Here is a 19,776-nt window from a genome sequence, read left to right as displayed (position 1 = left end):
TTTTGTGAGAATTACATTCTATTCTAAGACATCACTTGATTAAATATGTTACTGCTCTTTGAGCTAATAATATCATAAAAAAAAAGAAACAAAATCCCACATAACAATAGCGATGCTGAATAGAACAGCCTCCAGTGCATTTCATTACCTAAACTATTTTATACTAATATATGGTTGAATCATAAAAGTAGTCTGGTATCATCTTGCCACAGATGAGTTCTCCTGCATATTTTAATCTGATTAAGTTCAGAAAACAGGTTTTAACTGTCTTGCTTTTAACAGTTGCAGTTTTTGGTGTTTTGCTAAAGAATCTAAAGAGAAGAAACCAAAGAGAAGAAACGTAAGGAAAACAAGTATTTGTCCTCTATCATATACTCTGTTCCTCTTACTGGGGGGGAAGGGAGAAGAACTTTCACATTTTAAAACCATATTTAATGAAGTTATATAGTAGTGACACTGTATACAATGAAAATATATTGCAGTTAATATAAATATCAGAAGATAATTTTCTAACATTGATACTGGAATATAAGAACAAATTATCCTAATATTTTCATATTTACATTACTGCTGATACAGTGCTACAGTTTCCCCAAGACAGTCTGAAAGTAAGAATTAAAACCAAGGCATAACATGCCAGACCATACATACTAGCTAGTGAGCAAGAGTAACTGTCTTTCAACAGCTATAACTGCAAAGTCACAAATACTACTACAGTCAGTAACACAGACATACTGAAACTCCTTTGGAACTAACTAAACTCAGATGCTGACAGCAGGGTACATATAGCAGCATGACAGAAGATCTTGCCAAGAAAATAGGTTGAATAAACCTGTGCTGAAGTTTAGGCAGATAAAAGACAGTAAGCTACTTTATGCTGCTATAACCTAGTCCTATAAAGTATAATTTATTTTAGAAATTCAGAACAGGGAAAATCCCACATACATCAGTCAGAAGGGATTTTGACAATAACTTCAGTTATGCCTACCTTTCACCCTACCTGCACACCAAATTGTCAAAAAAACCCCCCACCACAACTACTTTTGCTTTGCTTGTGCATGCACCTTTTTCTTTATCTATTAAACTGTCTTTATCTCAATCCACAAGTTTTCTCACTTTTACCCTTCCAATTCTCATCTCCGTCCCACTGGGGAGGAGTGAGTGGTTGTGTTGGGCTTAGCTGCCTACTGGGGTTAACCCAGAACAAATAAGTAAAATTTACCACCATACCACTTAAACAGTTCAGTAATTTTAAACACAGGCATTCCACATTTGCCATCAGAACTTTTTTTTAAAAAAAAAAAAAAAAAACACAACAAAAACACAACAAAAACAACCCCAAAACCAACCCCAAGCCACTATCTCAACCTAAACAAATCCATGTCTCCTTAAGCATTTCAGTCTCGAGTGCTACAAGTTCCTCATGAATATCTTCCAAATGAAGAAATACCAATGTACCCAGAATAGGGTTTAAAATTATACAAAGACCACCCTATTCTCTTTTAAAGTGTTGTAAAAGCAATTCCAAAACGTGTTAACCTAAGTCCTGTCTTCAGTATTCCCTAGACAGACTAACAATGAGAGTCTGCATTCAGTAACAGATGCAAAGCATGTCAGAGTTTATGTCAATACACAACTGGAGCAAAACTCTACAAGTAGGTTTATGGGTAAACATGTCAGCAGACAAAAGGTGTCTGAGTAGTTATTTTGCACAGATGCAAAGCAAAGTTGTACACAAATTTAATCACCTTGGGTCTTCTTTCACCAAGATGATGTTGGGAATTCACAACAGGGGGGATATCTGGGAATTCAAGATACTTGGAAATGCCTCAGCTAAATGAAATATGCCTCAGCTAAATGAAATATGCCTCAGCTAAATGAAATACGCCTCAGCTGGCAAGCACAGACTGAACAGGTTCATACTTGACCCAACTTTGCACAGATGGTTGGAGTAGATGACCTTCAGGGGTCCCTTCCACTCTGAATTATCCTACGATCCCATAAAATTTAGATGCAAAGTTAGAATAAAGCTTTTATTAAGTTAACTGCATATTTTAACTGATACTTGCCCTTTTATTTACAAACAAATATTCTGTTTAAAGAAGCGGTTTTTGTGAAGTTGTAATTAGATCTTAACCAAAAGTTTCCAAAGGGAAAAGCTACCACTAAAATCAAATGCCAGTTGAACCAAAATCAGCACAACTGAGAGAAAACCACAGATAAGAGATCCAAAGGAAGTGAACAACACAGCTTTGCCATCCAAGAAAGACAATTGAAGGGGTATGCTTTAGAAAGATCACAAAATGATTTAAAGTGGAACCTATACGGCAATCATTTAGAATATTTAAAATGGTATAGATAAAATGCCAAACCACCTACTATATTTTTATTGCCTTAGATATGATCACCTGGACATCAATACCACCAATTCCAAAGACTGCTTAGCATGTAACTCCTTTTATGTCACTGACACTTCTAAAGCTGGCCTTTATGTACTGGCTGAAGCACCAGTACATAAAAAAACCTGATGTCATCTGCATTCCACCCAGGGTGGAGGCACACAAACACTTTCTCAAAATGAGTTCCAAAGAAATCCACATTTCATAAAACCAAAACATCCTGTTTCTATAAACAGAATCGTCAAGCAATTCACTCTAGAATGGATGCTCAAGGAGGCATTCTTAATTAAAAAGCAAGTTTTCCTGTATTTAAAACTTTCTTCAACATTAGAAATAACCTTCATTTTTATGTCCCTAATTCATATAGCAAAACACCAAAGGAGAAACAAGTGTAAAATTATTGCAAGGAAAAAAAATTACTTTGATAGCTTAAAAAAACATCATCAGAAGCTAGAACTTGTACACTACTGAAACAAATCATATTCTATAATCTCATATGAACATACTGTCTACTAGAAGAGCCTCTTTGATTTGTTCATACCAGAACATCAGTCATTTTGATTTGGTTGTAGAGTGTTAATCCAACATTTACTCAGAGAAACTGAACAATATCCTCAAGGAAGTCATTAAGCATCTCATATGAAAAAATTTTTATATGTATTTCTCCAAAACCCAACATTAGTCAAGATTTTTGAGACTTTCCCCCTTAGAATACAAAGCCATTGCTGATAAAATCTGCAAGTGATTGATGTTAATGGTGCTATAAATAACAGCAAGGCCAAGTTACAGATACATGACGGCCTGGAGCACACGGTAGGTTAGACACAATCAAGCTCATACTTAACCCTGTCATATGAAAACTTAAAAATACAACATGGAAGAATGCAACCATAGTCTTGGGGAATGACAGCGTAAGCTTGGAGCGATGACAATTACAAGCTCCCGCCAACTCTAAGGTGCAAATGACTATCATGAAAGTTGGGTGCATTAACAGCAACTACTGATAAATAAGCTGAACACACATTACTCCACTGACAGTCTTTGCAAAGCACCTCACAAATTGCTGTGTCCAGTTGTTCAGTTAATAACTAAGTGAAAGGCAATAAAAAGGTTAAAGCACCCAAAAACCTACAAGGTTTCATGAAATCACAAGATTTGGGATCTGAAATCATTTCACGGCAGAACACCAAAGGTTTGTCTGTTTAGGGCTGACTCACAAGCCCTTGCAACATTCACTAAAGCAATGTAAGGTATTAGCAGCCTCAACTCTGCCCTTTACTCCTCTGTTGGCAGTTACTTTCCCTAGAACAGGGGCAGCAAGTGGAATCATGTGCCAGCTCCTCAGTACCACAATTCAAAGCCTGTCCCATTAGTTTAAATTCACCTTCACCATTTAAGTCTTGTCACCCTAGTTCGATGGGCAGTACCTTTCAGTAGGAAGCTAGATGGACAACCAGAGTAGCATCTTAAATTAGATTAATAGGAATTACCCCTCATGAATCAAAGCTCCTAGTTTATTAAAGACAAAAGTAAAAATTAATTTATAAACAACTGCAGAAGAGTGAATGTCTGATATAGTGGATCAGCTGATCTACTAGTTAAAGAAAAAAGAACAAATGCCAGAAGTTAAAGCTAAAATATAAAATAACGTGTGTAATTTCTTTTATTTATTTCCAAAGGAAATATATAATTAATCATACTATTATCACTGGCATACTTTAAAATCGAGTCAGTACATATAAGCCATAAATTTCTGGTCTAGATACAAAGGGAAATTTATGGCCAGTATTAGGCAGAGGGTCAAACTGTATCAACATAGAAGTCTCTCTTAGTATTAAGAGATATCAATTATTCCACGCTTCGGCAAGTATAGTCCACTAGCCACAGAATGAAAACAGCAGCATGAAATAAGAGATACGTCTGGTAAAGAACGACAGAAGTGATTAAATGTTCTTGAAGTAAATTAGAGAAAATAGTCGAAAAGCAAGCAGCTTCTCTTAATAAAGCAAGAAAACTTAACAGCTTATTACTCTCTACTATCTTTTTTGTAACACTGCTTCCCATGGATTTAATTATACTATTCCACAGGAAAGACATATAGTAGTTATGCTCACATAACCTTAATAACTTAATCATAGTAATTATCAATAAAGTAATATATTTCTCACTACATCCTGACTTCTTTCACACATCTTGATTGGCCTATCCTCAGGCTACACCTATTTCACACATCAGGGAAGGATTTAGAAACATATGAAAAAGTAGAACTGTAGCATGCATAAAGTAGAGCAGGTGAAACTTTTTTTTAAATTATATAACGCATCTAATATATTTAATACACACACAAAGACATAATGTAAATGCACTACAACTGAGAACAAAAGATACTTGGATTTTTCAAGCTGAATCCATTACAAGCAGAAGAATACCTTCTAACTGCAAATATTTTTATTTTTCTGTGACAAGAACATTGAAAAATAAGATGATTTTGTTAAGAGACAAGGAAGGAAAAATTTTAGACAGTCTAATTCCTTCAAATACTGTTAACTGAGAAGGTGATTTATCTTCAATAAGTACCATATCAAAACTAATTTTTAAAAATAGCAAACATTCTATAAAACTATTGGTCTAGAGGTTGTAAGCAAGAAATGCAAACAGCTTAGACTACTTAGCCATCAAAACATGAAACAAAAGATTCTGTTTTAGAGGAACAGCTGTATTCAGGACAACTGACAAGGTTTCTGATTAGTCCAGGAAAGCAAAATTCAACCTTTCTGCAAGCTGAGCACAGGTATCTTACAGAAGCTGATCTGGAATGATTCTTTTTCATGAATGGTTTAGAACAAAAGTATTTGTATTTTAGATACAGTAATTTTGGATGTAGGTAACTCTCAAACATTAGCACTGACACAATTAATAGTCTTTGCAGAGTCATTCACTAGTGTGGCCATCTCAAATTTGTGTGATCACAAAGCTGATCAGAACTCATTTTGGCCATATTTCCAGACTGCTGTGTTAACAAAGCCTTACACTGCAAATTTACAACACAAAAAAACAATACTGATTTCTCAGGAGATTTTAGAATGTGGGTTTTATGGATGTTTATGAGCTAAGTCTAGAGCAACACAAGCAGAATTTGTCCATGCTGACTTCACCCACAAAAAAATGAATATAATTGTATTTTTATACAAATTCTAGTCAGGAAAGCTTTACTTTTCCTGCAGCACCGTGCACTACTCCCACTTGTTCCAACAAAAAATTCTGGGAAAAAGCTAACAGATTTGGGAGGGATGTAGAGGGAAGAAATATCCAGCCTTTTCACGTCTTCTCCTTTTCAGACCTTTTACTGGTGTAAAATTTTTCAGATTTATATAGTTAGCCTCTCATTATTCTCCTGACTACTCCAAACTATTCAGAAATTATTCCGAAGCCTACATTTATTATAAGCACACATTCATATATAGTAATGTGTACTTGGTGGGGGGGCAGTGTTATGGTTTTGGGGGGGTTTTTTTCCACTTTTAAAGGTAAATCCTATTATATTGGACAGAAACACAAGGAGACTTCACAGACTTGTTCCATTCCCCATTCTTAACTGCAATGCTCATGCTTCACTATTCTCATGGCAATACCATGATTTATTTATTCATTTTAGAGCCTTTCCCTGTAGAGTCTAAATCTACACTCATTCTTACTCCCTTTTAACAAGTACTTGTAGAAAAGCCTCTTAGTTTTTTTCAGGCTATGATTGCTTCATAGATAAACATGGCTTAAATTTTTCTGATAAACTAGATGTTGGAAGGATCACATGGCCCCATCTCCCACAGCTTAACATTTAAGTGCATAACTAAAATGCTTCAGTGAGACTACCAATTACTGCAGTTATGCTACTACCACACAGAACTGTTCAACACCAAACTGAGCTATAAGATTCCAGAAGCCATTTTTAGCTTTGGGCACTAGACCAAAAATAACCTTTTCAGTTCTTCAGGAAGCCAAATGTATAAAGATATGAAAACTGACAGAAAGAGTATAGCACTTCTTGCCAAAACACTGATATTTTTTTTTTTTTTTTTTGGTAAGGTTAATACTCTTTCATATTACCTGATTCTTAACCGACTGCAAATCTACAATGATATTCTTTTAGAGACTGAATACTTCTGAATCTTACTATCATGCTTCTGTGCCAGATGCTACTATAAAGGGAGCTCTTCATTTCTGCATTGTGTTAATATATTTAAAATCACTCCCAGGACTTAAAACCATAAAGAAAACATCAAGTTTTACATCTTTACTACTATCCCAACATCTTCCAGAACAAAGCTTCAATTCAAATGCTTCAACATTCATTCTTCAAGATATCTTACACTGTCCTGATTGTGATGTAAAAATAAAAGCCAGAGAACCAAAGGTGGATTCCTTTCATAGTTTTGTCCTTGATCTGTTCTGAGATCTGGATTAAACCATTCAAAATTTTTGTTCCTCAGTTTTCCCAATCTGCAAAACCAGGGATAACCTGCATCATTATAGAACAATGAAATAACTCACTGAGAAGAGCAAAGTTTGCAAGGTAATTTTTATCAGAAACATAGAACAACATCTACGATAGGACCAACTACAACTAAAACTAGAAATCAGCTCTTCAAGTCATTATATAACACTCAACATAATTACATAAAAGGCTTTTAAAATTAATCAAAAAACAAGGAATTCAAAAGACTACTTTCTCTATCCTTAGAAGTTCCTGATTGGTTGGTTGGATGTCAGTTACAGACAGCACAATTTAACATAGCAGTAATAGCTGCAATACCATGATACAAAGATTCTATGATTCCAGAGAGTGGCTGTCTTATCTCTAAATTTCCTGACAAAAATATTAGCAAATTGAAGTTATTGAATATTTTATATTGGCTCATCTTTTCATTCAAATCATAAGATCCATACCACTTCCATCAAAGATTTTCACTGAAGAATGTGCCATAGATCATCTTCACTTTTATGCTGAATTCGAGTAAGCACATGGAAAAAAAAGAGGGCAGTTCCAAAGACAGGGAAGAAATGTGGGGTTTTTTTTAAAGAAAACCAAGCCTCTTTCATCCCCCCAAAATACCTCAGAAAAATAATGGATGAAACTACATATTGTCAAACTAACAGGATAGTTTTCCATCAAATTTGGGAGTTCAGATAATTAATGGAAACATCCATTATAATACAGCTATAATTTGGTAAAGCACTCTATTAGTTTCTGCACACTTTGACTAAGCAACATCTGCTCATGAGAGATTAAAAATAAAAAAACTACACACAATGACAAAGTACATTGATGTTGTATACAAACTACGTACCTATACTGATAGGTCTTAAAATAAGACAAAGTACGGAAACATAAAATATTTTAGATGGACCCCACGAACAAATTCTTGGTCATCCATCTTCCTTCAAAAATACTACTAAGCAGGGGAAAATACCATGTCTGGTAAAACTTGCAAGTGACAGGACATGTATGAGTGAGGAGAAAAACCAAGTCACTAACACAAAGCAATCTGAACTGGCTGGTAAATGAAACACAGGCAAAGAACAGGCATTCAGCCAGACTGAAATTCAACTCTTGGAACAGGGATCACAGGCAAAACTTACCGAGTAGGGAAATGACATTGTACATAGTGGAAGACAGTTTTCTTGAACCAAGATGAACTCCAAAAAAAATAAAAAATAAACCCTAGTAACACAACATACAACAAGCATGGGAAACTTGGGTTTAAATTTCTCCCCTTAACTGATCACAGCTGCTGTTTAATAAGCAGGGCATCTTTCCTCCACCCCTGACTGCTGAGAAGGCTCCTTTCATCTTTGACCAGAAATCTTCATCACTGTGGTTTTTAATTATATAACATATGAATGACACTACGTTCTTCCTCTTTCCTTACCGAATAAACAGACAGCTTCGTTGTTACTACACTTGCCATGCCTTAAAAAGACTGAATTGAATAAATTCCACTAGGCCTCACTATTCTCAAAATATAGTAACATAACAACGGCAATGGTACAACCTATCAAGTATTCAATACTTTTACCACCTATTTCTCCTGTCACTAAATTTATAAACAGTTAAAAGCTCAAACAGTAAAAAAAAAAAAGTCATTTTAATAATAAATTCACTTACCATGATAGCTATTTCACTATCTTTAATTTCTGACACGAGGTTCTTACTACACATGAACTGTTTTATTTATATTTTTGGTATCTTGTCTTACTTCCTGTAAGCCTCATCCAAGGGTGTATTCTGTTCCACATCTTTCCTCTGATTAACCTCTGATTCAATTTTCTTTTCCCACCCTATTTCTTGCCCATTTTCCAAAACTTCTGCATCAGTTTCAGTGATGACCTATTTATCTTTCTGCACCCATTTTATGAACCTGTTTCCTTCTGTTCACCAAACAATAGATCCAACTTGTCATTCATGCTTTTCTCTTCACATTTAAGTGTGGAGGCTTTTTTATTTTTCATTTGATTTTTTCATTTTTACTTTTTGACTGTCTAATGTAGTGCTACAAAGGAATGATGCCTCTGCAAATAATGCAACCAAAGATGCAGACTTTAGATGTTAAGAAACCCTGACATCTGTATACACACAATAATTCAAAGTGAAATTGTCATTTGTAGTTACTTTGCTACTTTTGAAACATACTACTTTATAATATAATCTACAGTATAAAGGCATATGCCATATTTAAATATATTTCCAAGATTTTTTTTGCTGAATTTAGTTTCTTTAATTCAAAAAATAATTTACCTTAAATCCTCCACCTACATGTTAATCAGCTGTCCCAGCAATGTCTCCTTCTACCAGAAAGAAGTATCTATAGGGCTGCATCAGTAAAAAACACCTAACTAGTCTATATAGTTAATTCCAACAATTAGAAATTCAATCTGTTACCAATCTGGCATTTTACAGCACTGCAGTTTTAGAAAGAAATAAAGTTGGTTTTAAAGCAGGTGTTTCAAGTCTACCCTGGTATTGGCAACACCCACTTCAAAAAGGAAGGATTATCAAGAAGAGTGCAGAAACAATTGAAGAGACACAAAACATATAATCTTTACAACATCTGCAATTTTTACGTGAAAGCATCTGGTGTATTTCAATAAATTAATCTATTGAAAAACTGAAAAGGTAACAGACCAACAAATATCTTCCGACAAATTTTCCTATTTTTTCAGTACAAGTAATTCCCTCTATTCCACAAACAGTATTTCCAAACCAAGAAAAAGAAAGAAAACCACCTGTACAAATTTGCATCCTCCAGACTCAGTATTACAATTACTGCAACTCACACCAAGGAATAAAATCACACAGCTACAGAAAACCAACATAAAAGCTTTATCCATTCAGCAGCACAGGTCATTGTTAACATGGTGCTCAGCTGTTTTGCTCTTGTTCTGCTTCTCACAAAGATCAATTCAAGAACTCTATTCTGATATGCAAAACTTCCAGCTACTCCAGTAACTTCTCTAACCATACCTAGAAGAGCTACCTCTCATTGGCATCATAAAATTATCAGCTAGCTTTTAACTAAAGAAGTCAGAATTCCCACAAGCTCAGCTGAACATGAAACATTTCATGCAGCTTCAAAAGTAAGTGGAAACCTCAGGCTCCAAATTAAATTCAAAACTAACTCTCATTTGGCTTTGCCAAGATCATCGTCTCACAAGTTTTGACTTATTTTTTTCTTCAAAAATATTTCTCCTACGGACTGGGATAGAAGGATGTAAGACTGTTATTGTTATTTCTATTTTTAAATGGTTAGGAGGTTTACAGATATTATGGTGTTCTGCACCATACAAGGAAAGAAATGGATAAAAAGGCAAGCTGGCCAGCAAGACACCCTTAGGGAAAAAAGCCTGGGGAGAAGCGTTAGAATTTTAGAGCTGAACTCCTCCTAGAATTTTAGAGCTGAACTCCTCCCATAAGGATGCATCTACCCACAAATTTAGCAGAAAGTAATTATTCCTCCAGAGGCTTAACTCCTCAGTACCTTTCCAAAGAACTACTCTGATGTGTATATTACGCCTTGCAAAATATGGTCAGCAGAGAGCAGTCAGAAGCCAGGAGACATAACACCCATTTCCACTTTTGACAGAGATCTGCACACAGAATATGGTGATAACATTTCTGGATCTTTCAGTGTTACACACCGGAGAACAATAAATGGGTATGCTATTTTCATAATTCTGGTCTCGACAGAACACATTAAGGATACCTCTCTGGTTTCAGAAGTGCCATTTAAATCATTTAAATCATATTGATTTTAATTGTGAGTTAGGGATCTAACCAGCTTGGGAATGCTCACAAATCTAGTAGATGTTTACTAACAGAGCCAGCAAGAACAGGGCAGGCAGAATGAACAGATGGTGGCCTGGGAAAGTTACTCATCCTTCCTTGAATGCTCATTCTGATATGCAAAACATCAGTCCCTCTGTCTCAGTTGCTCTTGCAACTCTGTAAGCAGCAAAAATGTCACTGGTTTTTCCCTCTGCAGGCAAATGGTTGCTAAGCTTCCCAAACTTACATTCAATAGTTGATCTTTTAAAGTATGAATTTTAAACTACTATTTGTAGCATAAAGCCTGTCAATGTCATATTAGAGTCAAAAAATTTTCTCCATGTTTATCTAATTCTCTGTTCACAAAAATTCGAATCATCATCATTAACGTAACTGCTCGAAAAAAACATTTTTTCTCGGTTTTACAAATATCGGAAAAGTATCCCAAGCCGTTACACTCAACCAAGAACATACAACTCACCCTCCTGCTTATAATCCTTTCCCTTCTTTCACTCCCACCACTTCACATATTTTCACTCAGTACTTCATAAATTTTCACTCACTTTGTATGACACTTCTGCCTTTAAATACTATCTTCTTTCTATACATTTTCTTGTTCAAACCTGTATTACACTGGCATTTGCCCCTTCCCTCTTCCAAGTCATGGTTCTACTGGGCAAATAGTCATTCTACTTTGTCACAGCAGATTCTACCCTGGTCTCTTCCCCTTGCAAAACTCTACGTATAGTAACTGTATTAAGATTCACACCGTCTCTCTTGATTTACAGATGTCTAAGCCAAGATGTCTTTTGTGACGAAGACACAAAAGAAACAGACCAGAGGAAGGAAGAAAAGGAGGCTCACAAACCACGTAGGGATATTTGGCTTCTACCTCCCCATGAGTCCTGTGATCACATGTGAGTGGATCTTCAAAAACAAAGTTGTTCAGCTAGAAGCATTTGAAAAGGAACCTGTAGCACCTCTACTACCATAAAAGAACTTTTTGAGCTCTGAGTCAGTCTTTTCCAACTGTGGTGGGTTGACCCTGGCTGGACACCAGGTGCCCACTCTATCACTCTCCTCCTCAGCTGGACAAGGGAGTGAAAATATAACAAAAGGCTCATGCGTTGAGATAAGGACAGGGAGAGATCAGGGACATGACAATCATTCACTGATTACTGGCATGGACAAAACAGACTTGACCTGGGGAAATTAATCTACTGCCAATCAAATCAGAGAAGAGTAATGAGAAATAAAACCAAATCTTAAAAACACCTTCCCTCCACCCTTCCCTTCTTCCCAGGCTCAACTTTATTCCCGATTTCCTCTACCTCGTCCTCCCGAGCAGTGCAGGGGGACAGGGAATGGGGGCTCTGGTCAGTTCATCACAGGTTGTCTCTTCCACTCCTTCTTCCTCAGGGGGAGGACTCCTCACACTCTTCCCCTGCTCCAGCATGGGGTCCTTCTCACAGGAGACAGTTCTCCATGAACTTCTCCAACATGAGTCCTTCCCATGGGCTGCAGCTCTTCACGAACTGCTCCAGCATGGGTCCCTCCCACAGGGTTCAGTCTTTCAGGAACAGGCTGCTCCAGCGTGGGCTCCTCTCTCCACAGGTCCACAGCTCCTGCCAGGAGCCTGCTCCAGTGTGGGCTTTCCACAGGCTCACAGCCTCCTTCGGGTGCATCCACCTGCTCCGGTGTGGGGTCCTCCCCGGGCTGCAGGTGGAAATCTGCTCCCCCGTTAACCTCCGTGGGCTGCAGGGGCACAGCCTGCCTCACCATGGGCTGCACCAGGGGCTGCAGGGGAATCTCTGCTCTGGTGTCTGGAGCACCTCTGCCCCTCCTTCTTCACTGACCTTGGTGTCTGTAGAGTCGTTGCTCTCACATGTTCTCACTCCTCTCTCTCAGCTGCAGTTTCTATTGCACATGTGGCTTTTTTCCCCCCTTCTTAAATACGTTATCCCAGAGGCACTACCACCATCGCTGACGGGCTCAGCCTTGGCCAGCAGCAGGTCTGTCTTGTAGCCATCTGGCATTGGCTCTATTGGACATGGGGGAAGCCTCCAGTAGATTCTCATAGAAGTCACCTCTGTAGAGCCCCCACTATCAAAACCTTGCCACACAAACCCAATACACCAAGGCAGATGGGTCAAGGGCAAACAAAGTGACAACATTTGTACAAAAGCAATCAGTTTTCAACCATTTACGTGCACAGCATGGCCAAACATGGCTTTGGCAATTCTAGAAAGAGCTGGTTTTTAAACAGCCACCCTAAATTAGAAGTTAACTTTAAGGGTAAAGGTTCAATAAACAGCTGCACTTACTCCTGCTGAAACCGAAAGGTTTCACCCTCCCTCCTATCATGTGATTTCTAGGCTGTCATCTCTCCTACCTCTTAGCCCTTGCACTAGTTTTGAAGTTTCTCTACAAACAAAGCAAGCCAGCCAAAAAAGAAACAAACTAAACCCACACTGGGGAAGGAGATGGGCACACATGCATACTCGCACACATGGAGTCCATGGTAGAAAGTCATTAATCTGCTCAAGCCACATTTTGAGGCAGTAGCCAGGCAATTGAGTACTCCTAATTTGTTTCATGCAACAAAAGGCACTCTGAGCCAATTCACTTTATTTGTGCTGAGAAGAGCCTAACAGCACCTGCAAAGTCACTGACTGCATTTCAGCTATGGAGGCATAAATCTCCAGACAAAAGAGGTAACTTTCAAAAGCACAACTGACTAGACTCTTATGTAGCAAAGCAACTAATAGACTCTTTTCAACAGGAGTCAATAGCCTTGATGTTTATATGATGTACAAGCAAGGACATACTCAGACTCAGGGAAGAAAAAGAAAAAAAGGACCAAAGGGCTTTAAAGGGTATTCGGCAGTTATAAGTTGCTAAGCATGTCTATGCTTCTAAAAAATTCATTTAGCTTGATAAAGCTCTTTCATGAAGCATTGCTTATCAGAAAAAAAAAGAAACCAGAATAAGTCAACACAGAGATATTCAAACAGAACACATTATGAAGTGGTGTTGGATACTCTTGGATACATAACAATGTTACTTATACTGCTGGGTAAATAATAATGATGGATTTATCTTATTTTTTTAGCCTTGATATAAAGACACCTTATGTAGTAATCTCAAAAAATAATTACATCCCAAAACAAAAGAGTTTTGGCTGCAGGGTAATATTCAATTCATTTGTGAGAATAAACAAACAAATTTCCTCCTCTCTCCCTGTCCTGATACACTTAGAATATTACTTGTGTAAGAGACAGAATAAGTAAGGTTAGAAATCTTCAAATCAACACCGGAAGGCTGTAGGAAGGGACTGACTATTGAACATAAAGAAGAAACAGAGTTTTATTCTTTTTTTTAAGCTTTATAATTAAAGATGTTATTTTTATTGATTTGAGTTTGGATAAAATGAGCAAAATGAAAGGTTCTCAAGAAGCCTCATCCAAAAAACCCACAATGTAATCAAAATGTGAACTCAAGATGATGAATGATTCAAAGCAGCAATTATCAGAGAAAATTCTCAAAAGGAGAGGGGCATATCAAATCTCTTTTTTCCCTAGTGACCAAATAATAACCAAATTCTAAACAAGAGTCTGTTTGACAGTCATTTTTGGTTCATGAAAGTGTGCAGTAGCACAAAGTAGTCTGTATCTGTGATGTCCTTCCCAGTACAATCTGCATTTATAGTAAGTAGAACCAAATGCACATCTACTGCTATAATTAGGAGAATTCTCAGAAGTGAATTACATTAATAAAGGTGTTGGAGAAAATCAGTGAGAATAAATTATGGCAATCTAATATACATATCATAGAATCCTTGGGTTGGAAGGGACCTTTTAAAGGTCATCTAGACCAATCCCCCTGCAATAAGAAGGGACATCTTCAACTAGTGATCAGGTTGCTCAGAGCCCCATCCACATAGTTGTTTATTTTTTAAAAAAAGTGGAAATTAGATTTTTTTATTATTGTTATAATTATGATTAGCAAAGAGGACTGATATTTTACCTGAACCAGTACCAGTCCCCAAAACAAGAAATTATTTTTGCAGAAAGATAAGCAGAAAGACCTTCCAACTGTTGGGTACAAACAAATGCATTTCTGGACTTAACTGTGATGGAAAACAACTTGTAACTTCATCAATTTTTTGTTCCTTTACATGATCCCATAGGAAGCACTTAGATGTCAAAACTCAAACTAAGGTGCCCCAAAAGCTAAAAATAAAACTCTACAGGTTCTCAGCTAGTTGTTCAGGTGACAGTGTGACTTTTGGACCATCTTGAAAACAAATCTGTAATTTTACAGTCCAAACAACTATTTCAAAGATGCTGCCAGGCTAAGGTATCTTCAACACAGCATTGTCTGGCAAGCACAGTCCATTTATAAACATTTAAAAAACAGCAGGTAGGAGTTCTTTTGTCTAGTGAGCATTCTAAAAAATAAATACATATTCCTTCCAAAATTTCATACTGTCCAAACTAGCAATCAAATACTTCAATTTTTATTTCTCTTCAAACAATCTAATACCTGATTAAAAACAAAAATACTTGCTTCTCTCCCATGTCATCACAAGTAGCAGCAAGTAATCCTTCCTTGTGTGCCTAGCTCACACAACAGAAATGGATGAAACAGGTATTCACCAGAAAAGGATCTGTCTTCAGAAATACAGCCAAAGCCTACAGAAAGCGGTTGAAGTGATACAGGCAGTCATGGTTACACATTTAAGTAACAGCTTTGGGGCTTTTTATTCCTCTTTTATAAACTAACATGCTTGCAGCATTCCCAGTGGTTTTGAGGAATATAATTGCATACTATTACTTAAGAACTATGTGATTACTGTGCGACTGTCTTCTGTATAACCCAGCCTGTAATAAAAGTGATAAGAATAGCATTTATTATTTTTGAAACGTTTTTTGCAATGCATCCACACTGATGTGGTTTAAAACATCTGACTAAACTCAAGATACATCGAGGTTTTATTTTCTTCTAACAGTACTACACACCATGCAAACTCCCTTCTGTGTGCAAAGAAACTGCCTGAAAGTTCATCTGACCAGGTCACTCAGCTCTTGAGCAAAACTTTCAAAGACTGAGGAAGAAATGTCCTATCATCTCTCTATAAGCAAGATGTATTCAGTACAGTCAAAAGTCACAGAAGAAAAGGCATACCAAGAAGCTGCACAAATAGAAAGCTACAAGTATAGTTAAGCCTCTACAGTTACTATGGAATGTAACTGCAGTAGGAACTAGAAAAGTCAAACCATTCAGTCCCAGCTATTAAAAGCAATCAAGCTACATCCCTTTCATAAGTGTATGAATTGCTATATAAAATCTGACTTCTAACTACAGGAAAAAAATAAATGTGTGAACAGAGAATTTAAAGTTTAACACTTCTGTCTTCCTCAGACCTACCTAAAGCATTAAGAACTTTTCTAGAAAACAGGCTTGACAATATTTTACTTGAAAGTAGCTGCAGACCATCATTTTCTGAATCCAAAAATACTGTCAGTATCTAATGCTAAAATGCTGTCAAGATGCAGACACAGTTCAGTTTTCTGGAAAGCCCCTGCTCCTCAGATCTCAACTCAAACCCCCAGACTAGTCTTCTCTAAACCAAGGACTGTCTTTGTTTTTTAGTGAGATTAGCCCTCGTTAGCAAAAAAGCTTTAACAGTGAAAGGCTACCCCTACCCCAAACACCAAAGTTTCAGGCCTTCAGAGACATGTCTGCACATCAAATCCAAAAGCAAAAGTCACTCATTGCAAGGACATAGTCCAAGTTGTACAACAAAGTACTGTTTTTATACTATGCACATTTATGGAGAGGAAGCGAGAGAGAAAATTCCCATCAAGAGTTTGCCCCAAGAGCTTCAGAAATCTGGGCTTAAGCCAAGTGTCTCTTCTGTTTATATATTCTACTTATGTAACGTAACAAGTGAAAAGGAACACAGATTTTTCTGAAATACATCAACATAGGACTTAACTCATAAGGCAAACAATTCCCATTAAACAGTTAAACACACTGTTACAAACAAAAAATATAAAGTAACTATAGATTAACACATGGTTCTCCTAAAAGGGGACAAGAAAAAAAGGGCTGCTGTTGTTGCAAGACTGAGACATGGGCTGCTCTGCACTGCTGTTTACACCAAACAAAACGAGAATGAAAATCCCATTCTACATTTAATTTCATATTGAACGTCTTCTATGTAAACTCTGACAAAAGAACATTAACGCTTGAAGGCAAAGACTACTTTTTTCCTGAGGTATCCTCTGAATAGAAAACTTAGTAGAACAAGTAAGCATGTAACAAGCATGTACTATCTATACATACAACACACAACTCATGCTTGTACAGAACATATTTACATAATATACAAATACTAACATGTAATCACAGCCAATCAAACAATTTTTTTTCCAGTACAAAATTCTGTTTTCCGACAGTTTGGATCAATATTATGTCAAACCAAACAAGTTAACTTTCTGGACTTCCAGACTACTTCTATCACAGCATGTCTTCATTAGACTACAACTTTAGAAAAGAAAAAGAGAAAATATTTTGCTTGTGGAGATGAGCTCAAAGTCATTCTTCTCACTGCATACAGTTCCACTATCATGCCTTAGCCCTTTCACATCTGTCACCAAGTCAGTTAATGGTTAGCATGACAATTCATGCTACCAATTCATGGCAGCTTCATTCATCAAGTTTCCTTCATATTTCTCTTTTATTGATATGATGATACAGGTGTTCATACAGACTGCTGTGAAATGCATTCAGCAACAGCAAACAAGTGACAGAGCTAAATAACAATTACATATGATGTCTACCATGCATCCGAGACATTACTCTGTTCCTTACAGCTGGGATAAATAAAAGTATGCAGTCAGCATGCATGTTTCCACATACAGGAAGGCATAAATACCCTCATGTGCAAGAGTAGTAGAGGATTTAGGTTCATGTTATCACATGTTTGCATGAAGGTATAGCACCTGCTGTTTTGTGGGACAAGAACAAGTGTCTACTTGTCTGTTCCTTTGCTGTTACAACACAACTATCTTCAGCAGGCAAATGGGGACACAAAAGTGCCTGTGGAGGTAGTACACTAAAGATCATCTTCAGAATACACTAATATATTCTTCTAGTGAGGGTTTGCACTGTTCTACCTAGTGATGCTATGTAAAGAACTCCTGGCACAAACAGGAGCAGGTAAACGGACATGACCCTTGTGGGGGTCAGCCTCCTTAGGCAAGAAACAAGTGTGCCTTTCTTCATGTCGGAAGGAGGGTGTGAGGGCAAAGTAAATGCAGACTAGACACACCTCCCCTCACCCCTCCTGCCTGCAGGGTTGTCAGGCCTGCCCCTCTGCAGATTTATGTAATGATGTAAAATATGGACAGTGCCTGTTAAGACAGGGATTTCTCTCTACATGGCTTGGAAGACAGCATTGCATACAGAGCTGGAACCATGGCTACATGACTGTAAGGATACAAGGGTGGATGTCAACCCCAGCGTCAGATAAGAGGCATTTGTGAAAGGTTGCATGCTCTCTGGGGTAGCCACAGACCAAGAGTGTTCATACCGACATGTCTCCATCTGTGGCGTGCAGATAAGTGAGATGTTTAGAGGCACATGAGTGTCCTAATGTGGACATGCATCCCATCCATGCCAGGTGGGTCCACCTATATGCAGCAGGATGGAAGAAGCAGACATCCAACCTGACAAGCGTATGCATTCCTCACGAAACCGATTCAAGGGTGGGCTGGTTGCCACCTCAAACCTCAGCGGTCAGGTGGCAAAGTCCCCAGAGGGGGACACAGTCCCCAGAGGGGGAAGAAGACAGGTGCGCGCAAGAATCCCCCCACACACACTCCCCCAGTGTGCCACGGAAGAGGCAGCTCTGCCTCACCAAATTCGGGCGGGGCGGGGCGGGGGGGAGGCGGGTGTGCAGCGATCCAGCCATATGGGAGCGAACACCTACCTCCTACACCAAGGTGGGGGACAATAAAGAAAGCACAGGGTCCACAGAGAGCTGGGAGCGGGCTCGGTTTCCGTGTGGGGACGGGCCCAGGGGAGGGTGAATGCCTCATGCCACGGAGGTTGAGTGAAAGGGTGGGGAGTGGGTGTCCTCCTCGCAAGGAGGTTGGGGGGCACTAGGATGCGGAGAGAGAGGTGGAAGGGAGGTCCCCCGGCGATTAAATCGCAATTAAATCGCCGGGGGACCCACCTTCCTCCCCCCTCCTCGCCCCCTCAGGCGGATACCGGCGCCGGCCGCCCCCTCCCTCCACGCCCCCGGCTCCTCGCTTAGCCTCACCTGCCCGGACCGTATCGGAGAGGTCGTGGCTGAGGGCGGCGGCGCTGCGCGGGAACTCCTTCAGCTTTCTGCCGCTCAGGTTGAGCCCCCCGGAGTGCGCCGCCTCCTCCAGCGCCCGCTCCAGACCGCGGTTCAGCGGCGCCTGCAAACCCAGCGACCCGCTGCCGCCGCCGCCGCCGCCCACCCCGGCCGTTGCCGCCGCCAGAGCCGCGGCGGGGAAGGGCTGCGACTCGCCTCCCAGCGTCGCCATCTTTCCCCTCGCCCGCCTCGCCGCTGGGGGTACCCGAGAGGGCCGCCGGACCTGCCTCCCTCTCACCCTTCTCCTCCTCCTCCTCCCGCTCGCTGTGGTGGCGGCGCCGCCGCCGTGAAGGGGAGGGGGAGCGGCAGCGCAGGCAGGAGGCGGAGGCGAACGGCCCGGGCGAGGCGCGCCCCACTGCGCATGCCCAGCCCCACCACCGCCCCCTTCCACCCCCCCTCTTCCCCGCCCCGACACCGCGCCCTCGGGCGGTGCGCGGGGTGGGGCACTGCGGCGCCCCCTAACGGTGGCGCGTCCCGGCCTCGCGGCTCCTGCTGCCGGAAGCGCTGCCCGGCGGTGCGGGAGGGAAGGGAGAGCAGCCACGGAGCCACGGGGTTGTCGAGGTTGGAAAAGACCTCGAAGACCATCCAGTCCAACCGTCAACCCAACAGTAACAGTTCCCAACTGCACCATATCCCTCAGCGCTATG

General features: G+C 39.5%; 1 protein-coding gene across 6 annotated transcripts in view; it reads right to left on the bottom strand.

The window, feature by feature from the left end:
* Nucleotides 1-19,482, bottom strand: part of LRCH1 (leucine rich repeats and calponin homology domain containing 1) — a 135,458-nt gene extending 115,976 nt beyond the window's left edge. For all 6 annotated transcript variants that reach the window (XR_012627652.1, XR_012627654.1, XR_012627653.1 and 3 more), the window contains exon 1: nt 19,052-19,482. Coding sequence is in view for 3 of the 6 variants with exons in the window: in XM_074859650.1 (XP_074715751.1) it covers nt 19,052-19,301 (250 nt within the window). In the remaining 3 variants the exon portion in view is untranslated. The remainder of the gene's footprint in view (nt 1-19,051) is intronic.
* Nucleotides 19,483-19,776: the final 294 nt, after the last annotated feature.

This window comes from Strix uralensis, chromosome 2 (assembly GCF_047716275.1).
Source record: "Strix uralensis isolate ZFMK-TIS-50842 chromosome 2, bStrUra1, whole genome shotgun sequence".
In the NCBI taxonomy this organism is placed as follows: domain Eukaryota; kingdom Metazoa; phylum Chordata; class Aves; order Strigiformes; family Strigidae; genus Strix; species Strix uralensis.
The sequence above is the reverse complement of the archived record's forward strand: the minus strand, read 5'-3'. Positions and strand labels throughout refer to the sequence as shown.